Below are 9052 nucleotides of genomic sequence, written 5' to 3'. Positions count from 1 at the left end.
AGATGGACCTCATGGACTATCTCACTGCTAATCCCCTCTGAGATGGGTGGCTCTACGCTGTCCTTACGCGGCCGACATGGACTCCAAGGTTGTGTATCTACAGGCATAATGTAGGTAGAGCTCTGTGAATTACCTGGCCCTTGACATGGTGAATGTTCTCCCTCTGCCATGCTCCTAAGCACGTCCCTCTCAGGTCAGCTCAGCGCCAGTTTCCATTGGAGCTTTATTGCCTGCAGCAGCTTATCCCCTAGGGACTAAGCAGGGAATGCTAAACTCCTCTCATTCGGCCTCGGGGGGGGGGGCGGATCCTTGGCGGGTGTAAATAACCAGAGCTCCACTGACATCACTAGTGCTACGCCAATCTCCACACGCTGAGGATCTGGCCCAGGTTGTCTTGTTTTCCAGGCTGTTTTTCCACTAGGCTGTTCAGTAGAGCAAGGGGACGTTTGGCCCTGTTGCTAAACGCTGCCCCCCTGGGCTCAGCTACTCTGCAGCCATACTGAGTAAAAATGTGACGCCCTTTCTGCTTGCAAAAGTGTGACTGGCCTTTGCAGGGCAGCCCCTAGCTTGACTCTGAGCGCCGGAGAGATGCCACAAAGAAATGATCCCAGGCGGAGCCGCGTCCTCGGGATGTGGAAAAGGGGGTGGAGGGAAGGGATCTTTACTTTATACACGTCTACATATGATAAAGATCAGCTGAAACTCACTGCAAAGGACACCGTCAGTGTTAAACAGGCACAGCGGCGGGAAAACGCCTCACTCACGCGCGCTCTGCAAATGCCCCGGCCAGTCCAACTGCAGCCCCCGTCCACGTGTGATGGTGGGTCTGAGTCGCAGAAACAGAGTTTCATGCGGGGAAGCTTGGCTGGGTCGGTTCCCTGCGGCTGGGTGATCCAGGCCTTAGAAGGAGCTGTGGATCAGTAATTCACAAGCCACCATGAACATCTAATTCCAGAACTCTTCCTGCTGGAGGGTGAGTTCTTGGCACTCCTTAGCCAAACACTAACCCAGAGGCACCAAGAACCTGCTCCTTCTTATCCAGGCTTTGGCCAAAGAAAGTGTCTGAAAGCCCAGCTGCCCTGGTTACACGAGTTAGGATGGAAGCCACCCCGGCAAGCTTTTTAAAGTGCCTAGTGATCTTTGGTTCTTCATTTTCAGGTATCCAGCTGGAGCCACCTTTAAAGGGGGTCTGGCTTTTCCGAGGTGGGTGCTCTGCTCTTTCAACAAACCGGGCCCCTTTAAGGGCTCCCAGGCTCGGCACCCACAGGCTCTGGTCACTTCTGAAAGCCTTGGCTTGCCAGATTTGGGAAATCACAGTACACAGAACTGCAGCTCCTCGGGCTCTGGGCTTTCTCCACTCCAGCCATGCAAGGATCACAAAGCGCTCTAGGTCCATGAATTGCTCAGTCCCTGGGGCAGGCTCAGCCCAGTCACTTCACACCATGCCTGGGAGGTAGCAGATAGATAGTCTCTTGCTCACGTTTCAAATGTTGTGCAAAGAGATTACGGGACTTGCCCACAGTCACTCAATTCAAGTCAATAGCAGATCAGGCAGCCCAGGTCCTGCTCTAACCACTAGGCTGCAAGCATGTTGTACAGTACGGGTAGGGAGTGCTTAGCCCTGTGAGATGTGTCACAAACTGGAGTGGTCCCAGAATCTCTCCTTGACAGTGCAAACGGTACAGAACACAAGGGAGGAGCTTAGGAGAGACCTCGCTCTGACAAGGGCTTCCCAGCAGCGGGGACCTCATCCATACTATGCAGAGGCCGGCGCTGCACCAGGGTGATCCAGGGGGGTGTTCAGCTGAGTTTCAATGCTTTACCTACTTGAGTCTTCTGGGCATGATGGGTGCTGGCTGGACCTCCACCGTGTTTTTAAGATGCCCACGTGGTACGAGCTACCCCGAGCTCTGCACTCCCAACCCAAGTGCCGCTGTTGGCCCAAGGTGAGGGGAGCAAGGCTCCAGGACAGGCTAACCCTGGATTCCCTGGGCCCAGCCACGTTCTAAGGCCCAGCTGGTGTCACTGTGAGCAAAGCCCAGGGCGACCAATGTCCCCGTGTGAACCACAGAACTCGGAGAGCGGGAAAGCCGGTGAGATGCTCTATTCTCTCCACCCCAGGGCAGGCTGGGATCCCCAGAGGGAGAGGGTATCAGCCACTGAACCATCCAGCTCCTTAGCTCACAGGGACAGATCCTGGGGGTGGGGGGCGGGATACTGCAGCCACACTGTGGGTGTTCTAGGCTGACGGTGCTGCTGGATCCTTTGCAGTGATGGAAAGAGTTGAAATGCTGGGTGCTCTCCTCTCGAGTGAGTGAGAGGCCCTGTGCTGAGGCTGATGGGAAAGGTCCTTCCGCTCTAGTTACTCTTGGGGGCATTTTTATTCCTTATCTCAGCCAGTTTGCTGACCAGGAAGCCCCACTTGAAGGCGCCCTCTTCTGGCTCCCGGAGGTCGCTGCCGTTGTTAGAATAGGTGGGCTCCTCTCCCGGGGGCTCCCCTGGCGCCCCGCTGAACTGGGCCGCTGGCTCGCTGAACTCAGGCGGGGCCGTCTTCTTGTCTAGCGCAGAGGCCTGCTGCCACTTGGTGGCAAAGACATCCCAGAACCCTGACGTCGTCTTCTCTGCAGAGGGCGACTCCGCTGGCTTCGGTGCCAGGGGGCTGGAAGCAAGAGATGGGGAGATTAGGGGGCGGGGAGCGTCTGAGCATAAAGATCCGGACACTCGCAGGAGAGGAAAACCAGACGCCACATGCTGCGGGGGAGAGCGTCAAGGAGAGAAAGGGAGAGATGAGCAGCAAGAGGGAGTTGGGCAGTATTGCAACATACAGGGAAGAGACTGAGCCTGTATAGGGGAGACACAGATAGACACACAAGGAGATCCAGGGAGCGGCAGAGACAGGAGGCCGAGTCCTGGTGTCTGTCAGGCTGCTAGAGCGCGCGCGAGAGAGAGGCTGATTCACACAGACGTGACCGTAGTTTAATAAGAATCCCGGAGCCACAGGCTTCCCTTCGGCAGATGTTACTGAACCAGCCTGGTTGGGAACGGGGTGGCTTCTCATTAAGGCACTGGGGCTACCCGAACGCCAGCCCCCGTTCCTAGCACAGGGCCAGAACACAGGCACTAGCCCGGCTCTGGGTTTTATAGACACAGCGGAAGCCATGTGGGCACTGGGATGAACAGCTGGTTGCTGGGCTCAAGGATCACCCTGCCTACATGACTGGCGGATGCTCGGAACGGGGGACTTTGAACTCTCCTAGCCCGGGAGGATCTACACGTAGTGCCCCATGGGGTGGGACAGGCAGCTTCTTATTGCAAAGCTGCCGGCTCTTGGGGCTGAACTGAGGCCGCCCGGTGGGAGGCTAGAACAGTCTCCACACAGGCAAAGGAGCACATGGGAACTGGGTAACTTTTCTACAGTGTGACTGAGGCACCTGGTGGATCTCCGGGTCATTTCTTCTCTCTCCTCCTACGCCGGCTCCTGGGAAATGCCTCTAGATCTAAACACTTTGCATCCAGCACTGGAACAGATTTCCACATGGACATGACCAGGACAAGACAGCAGCAGGGTATGGGTCTTTTGCCTTCAGCCTTCACCTGCGGCCATCTGAGTGGCCCGTGCATCATGTCCCCTGGCTAGTAGAAGCAGGGGTGGGAAGATAGCCGAGGGGGCTGTTGTAGGACACAGTTTCGGGTTCAGACTCAGCCATGGGGTAAGCAGGTGTAGCTCTCACTGATATCCATGGACAGCAGGGCTGAGTTTAGTCCTAAGCCCTCACTGGAATCCCGGGCAATGACAACAGGGTCACTGTGACTTGAGAGGACCCCTTGCCTGGCTGAGAGCTCAGGTGTCACAGGGCCGTACACGCATCCTTGCTCTGGGGGGCGAAACCCAGACACGCTTGTACCTCGCTGCCTGCAGTCTCACCCCAAAGCCACCCCTCGTCCTGGTCCTCAGGCCTGTGGCAGACCCTCAGCCCTACCATAAGCTGGGCCCTGGCTAGCTAGGCACTGCCTAGAAGGACGGGAGCCCAGTGGAGACGCTACGACCCAGACGCGAGCGTCAGTCTTACTGGTCAGCGCAGGGCTCGGGGGTCAGCAGCTTGTGCTCATCCTCCCTATTGAACAGAGACGACATGCTCCTCCAGCCTCTGGCGCCAGCTCCCTGGACCTGCAGAGCAGAGGGAGGGAAACCACTGGTCAGTGACGCTGCCCAGGTCCAGGCAGGAGTGGAGCTAGTGTGGTTTGGCCGAGCTCACGTGGGCCCCTGGGAACGTCAACGGGCCCCAGAGCTTTGCTCTATGGGACTGACGCAGCAGGAATGTATTTCCTCTGCCTTCTCCTCCTCCACACACAGACTAGCCTCACGGACACACCCCACAAAGCATCACTGTCCTCCTCTGTCACCCTCAGCATTCTCTCCCCCCTCCCCCAAAAGGGCAGTGCCTGTCTCCACTCCAGCCCCTCGTCCCAGGTTAGGCAGGGGACGGACACCAGATTCAGAAGAGGGGTCTCTGCCCCGCTCAGCCCTTGCATGCCCACTGCCCCCTTGTTTTCCATGCCCCCCCTTTGAGTGACCTCACTGGCCGTTGTGTGGGTGAGGAACAGCCGGCAGAGACCCCGGGAGCCCACAGGCCAGTGGGCGTTTGCCCTTCGTCTTTGTTAGGCTGGGTGTAGGCTCTTTGGGGCAGGAACCAGCCTTCTGGTCTGTTTGTACAGCACCTGGCGCCATGGGGCCCGGGTCCAGGACTGGGCCACCTCGGTACTATAAGGACAGCACAGACATTATGACGGCACATGACCAGGTTCCACACTCACACTGCCTGTCCCCCAAGAGACTCAACCACCCCCTCCACCTGTTTATGGGCATCTGCCACCCACTGCAGCAAGAAGCCTCCCACGGGGAGTTCTGCCATCAGGGTGGCAAAGGGGCGAAGGTTTGACCAGCTCGAGCAGGGCTGGCTGGAGACTGATCAGAGCCAATGCGGCTGGGCCAGGGAGGGGATCGCTGACGCTGGAGGGAAGATAGTGTAACGGGTGCCTGGATACAGCTGGGCACCCAGGGCCACAACACAGCACCTAATTTCTAGAGTGCTCGGTGCTCTCCGAGCACCTGAGGCTCTGATCTGACAACAGACTGGGTGGAAGCATCCCCCAAGCCTGGCAGTGATCAGGGCCTCCAGCAGCCAGGCACAATGCCCCTGAGGGGGATCTGGGCACTCAAGTGACTTTTTTTCCCACTTGTGGTTGTAGATCTGCTGTCCCTTTCTATTATCTGCGACCTCTTCGCCTTAGGCCGGGCTCTGCACTAGCACTGGTGCTTTGCTGTCTACCTTTGGAGGGGGTCTGTTTCTTTAAGGACACGTGTAAGAAAGACCAGGCTACGGTCAAATCAAACGCACCTGTCTCTGCTAATTCACATTCATTAAAGAAACCTGCGGCCGGGGGAGCCCTGGTATTAGAGCCAGAGGGCTTGAGGCCTCCTTATAATAGCCTGGTTTGATTCCGCTGCTCTCCCGCAATACGTTATTGTGTGCTTAATCCCGCATCCGGCTTTCCCCTTGGAGCACTGCCCTCTCGGCCGGGCTACAGCTCCGCTGCCTTCTTCCCAGCGCGGAGCTCTCCGCTGTAACATCCTACCCGAGATGGGGCCCAGGCTGTGGTGAGGGCCACCCAAGAGCCCCCATGCCCAGGGTTTGGCCTCGCCTCGTTCCACTACAGGAGGACCCACCTGCCCCTTGTCTGCGGTGAAGACAAAGCCCCTGTTACATGCTGCAGCAAGGCAAACCGTGCTGCAGTGCTGGGCTGCCACAGATGCAGTAGGGTTGCCGGCCCTCCAGGACTGGCCGGGAGTCTCCCGGAATCGGCATCCATCTCACGGTGACTATTGAAAGCCATCCAGGAGATTTTAATGGGCTATTTTAAGAAAATGACATTACATCACTTTGGTGGGGGAGAAAAATCTCCCGGAATAACTTCAGTCAGAGTTGGCAACCCTACGATGCGGTGGCACCGAGGGGGTGACAGAAAGCCAGGCAAATCTCCAGGGCAGATTGGAACCTACAGAGACTCCTGAAAACAATCCCAGTAAGCAGAGAAGCCCCAGGCTGGTTCAGCTGGGGGGTGGTGACTGGGGCCAGAGGTCTGATGCTAAGAGAGAGCTGGCCGCTCTGGGAGGCAGGTGGAGCGCCTAAGAGGGGAGGACTTACCCTTCTGGCCAGCTGGGAGATGGGGTTCGATCCCTCCTCCATCAGAACCGGGGCATCTGTGGTTTCCACCAGCTCAGGGTTATCCCCCTGAAACAGACTCACAGCATCAGCCATGGGGCAGCGGCGCGTGTTGAGGAGGGCAGCGTGAACAGCTGCAGGGACAGCACCTGGAAAGACTGGCTGGCTCTGTCCCTGGGTGAGTGGAGTTAGCAACAGGATTTCACACCCCCTAGACTCCCCTCCCCCCAGTCATTTTTTTTCTCCTCCTCCTCCTCTAGCTGCTGCCTCTGGACTTGGTCTGGTCCATGCACTAACTATTCCCCGTGCAAGGAGCTTCCCCCAGAATTCCTCAGTCGTTTGGCCCTGGTCCTAGCGGAGTGTTTGACCCAGGCTCGGTGTGGTGGCATCGCCTGTCTATTCCCTACTGAACAGAAGCTCCCTTCTGCAGCTCACCTTCTCCAAAGAATCAGGCCAAGCCCTCAAACCAGGGCGGGATTAAAGAATTCGGGGGCCCTGCGCACGATGGAAAGGGGGTCTCCCCACCTGCCTTCACCTAGACAGTTCAGTTAGTTAGAGACGAGCTGTGGGCAAACCAGGCAGCTGCCATGGGCTCCAGGTTCTGTCTAGGGGGGGCTGGGCCAAACCTGAGTGGGTGGCGCTCGATCCTCCCCCACTTCTACTATAACCAATTTTTTTTCCAGTGGTTGGGGGGCCTCCCTGAGATGGGGGCCTTGTGCAAGTGCACTGAGTTCACATTGGCTAATCCGGGCCTGCTTCAAACCACCCTATGTGACTAGATGGTAGCGGAGAGTCTCGTGTTATCACATGACTCCAGGAGCTGGGGCTTTAAGGAAAACATCAAAGATCACGCCATTTGGCCACACTGAAGATAAAGTGACCAGGTGAGGTCTCTCCATGCTAAAAGAATTGTCTCTGCTCCGAGCTCAGCGACCCCTAGAAATGGGTTTCCCTCATTTCACAGCTGTATAGCACCCACCAGCTCTGGAGTTGTATCCACCCCTACTGGTCCTTCTCCCTGCTCTGTAACAAGCAGTGCTGACTTCACAGGGCCAGGGCTGGGTTTGGATTTCTCTGCGCTGAAGGGAACAAACCCCAACGCTTTTGCCCCACCCCGAGACTCTCCAAATTGCTCGGATGTGATTTTTCTTTTTAATTGAATGATTCATCAGTGCTCAGAACGCAGATCCCAGCAGCCCTGCCAAAAACCGGGGTAGGGCGGGCAAGCCAAGCAGAGCGTCTGAAGTGGCTGGCGGCTCACGGGGCACAAACGCCGGGCGCCAGAGAGGGACTGGCTGCCACAGGCTGCAGCAGCAGCAGCAGAGCGAGGAACAGCACAAGGAAAGCAGCAGCAGGTAGCGTGGTGGCTGCTGCACTGGCTGTGACCACAGCAACAGGGGCCCCAACGGCAGTTGTCCTGCCAGAGACTAGACGTGGCAGCAGCAGCAGCCGCGCTGTGCACTGTGACTCTCTGAGTCTGGGAATCGATGAATAAACCCCAACCTGGCTTGGGAGAGGCTGGTGCCAAAGGGATTGAGGGTGTGGAGCTGGGGGTTGGGCTGGGATCCCAGGGTACCAGAGCGGGCGGAGCCGGGGGCTGGGTGGGGATCCCAGGTGCGCAGGGTACCAGAGCGGGTGGAGCCGGGGGCTGGGCGGGGATCCCGGGGGCGCAGGGTACCAGAGTGGGCGGAGCTGGGGGCTGGGTGGGGATCCCGGGGGTGCAGGGTACCAGAGCGGGTGGAGCTGGGGGCTGGGTGGGGATCCCGGGGGTGCAGGTACCAGAGCGGGTGGAGCTGGGGGTTGGGCTGGGATCCCAGGGTACCAGAGCGGGTGGAGCTGGGGGCTGGGTGGGGATCCCGGGGGTGCAGGGTACCAGAGCGGGTGGCGCTGGGAACCCGTTGCCTGCCCCTATGGCTAGCGATAGAGACCAGAGGCCCCTGCCAGGGCCGTCCCTACCTCATCCTTGAACTCCTCCTCCTGCCCCTCGCTGCCCAGACTCTGCAGCACTTTGGACTTGTAGACTTTCCAGAATCCCTGCGTCATGGTGGCAGCTGGGAGGTTGGTCTGGAGGCCCAGTGGCAGCCGCGCTCCTACAGCTGGTAGCAGGAGAGGCCCGGACAAGCAGGCTCCTTGTGGCTTAGGCGGTTCTGTCTGTGTAGTGTCTGGCAGCCTTTGGCTCAGCTCCTGTGCCCCGCGTGCCTAGGGCAGGGGTGGGGTGCCATTGCACAGTTACCCCCGGCGCTCCGAGGGCTCTGCGGGGAATCGGGGACTTGACGGGATGCTGGACTCCTGCCTGGCACCGGCAGGTGCTTGCTGGGATCTGGTGTCTTCATTAAAATTGCAGGGGCCTCCTTCGATATGCAGTTCAGACCACAAAGAGGAATCTGATCCGGGTCTGACCCAGAATGCCAATGGGCTCCTAGACATGGGGCCGGTGGGCCTGTGGGGAGTTCTATCTGCCTGATCCTGGAGGGGCTGTCCCCTGTCCTTCAGCTCCCCACAGATCTTGCCTCCAAGAAAAGGTTCTCTCTAGCCCCTTATCCATCCCCTCTGTCTTGTTCCCAAAGGGGGCTCTCTCCTGGGCCACAGCTACCTTCTCCATCCCACTCCCCGAGTCTATGCCTGGCCAGTCAGCATCTATGTCCCTTTGCAACAAAGGTCTCTCTCTTGCCTACTATCTGTTCCCCTGCCCCTGTAGAGGCTTCCAGCTCCCAGGGTGAGGTGCTTGCACAGCTCCCATCCCCTCCCGGGGCCCGCAGACAGTGTCATCCCAGCTTGGCTGAGCTCTTGCGTTACCCTTCATTGTTTGTGGCCTGTAACTGATCCCC

The 9052-nt window shown here is 58.3% G+C and overlaps 1 protein-coding gene across 1 annotated transcript; it reads right to left on the bottom strand.

The window, feature by feature from the left end:
- Positions 1-2358: 2358 nt before the first annotated feature.
- Positions 2359-8267, bottom strand: CUNH1orf232 (chromosome unknown C1orf232 homolog). The gene is made up of 4 exons (XM_024203617.2): positions 8181-8267; positions 6207-6293; positions 4071-4168; positions 2359-2659 (listed from the first exon to the last, which is right to left on the bottom strand). The coding sequence occupies exons 1-4, from the start codon at positions 8265-8267 to the stop codon at positions 2359-2361; spliced, it is 573 nt and encodes a 190-aa protein (XP_024059385.2).
- Positions 8268-9052: the final 785 nt, after the last annotated feature.

Source organism: Terrapene carolina, unplaced genomic scaffold (assembly GCF_002925995.2).
Source record: "Terrapene carolina triunguis isolate 2854851 unplaced genomic scaffold, T_m_triunguis-2.0 Scaffold236, whole genome shotgun sequence".
Taxonomy (NCBI): Eukaryota; Metazoa; Chordata; order Testudines; family Emydidae; genus Terrapene; species Terrapene triunguis.
Note: the sequence above shows the minus strand (reverse complement) of the source record. Positions and strands in the feature narration are given on the sequence as shown.

Excerpts from the sequence above, each read along its gene's own strand:
- CUNH1orf232 (XM_024203617.2), bottom strand. The coding sequence starts at position 8,267 with ATGACGCAGGGATTCTGGAAAGTCTACAAGTCCAAAGTGCTGCAGAGT. Across the intron at positions 4,169-6,206 it reads TCTCCCAGCTGGCCAGAAGG|GTCCAGGGAGCTGGCGCCAG; the intron begins GTAAGTCCTCCC and ends TCTGCTCTGCAG. Across the intron at positions 2,660-4,070 it reads CCCGAGCCCTGCGCTGACCA|CCCCCTGGCACCGAAGCCAG; the intron begins GTAAGACTGACG and ends TCTTGCTTCCAG.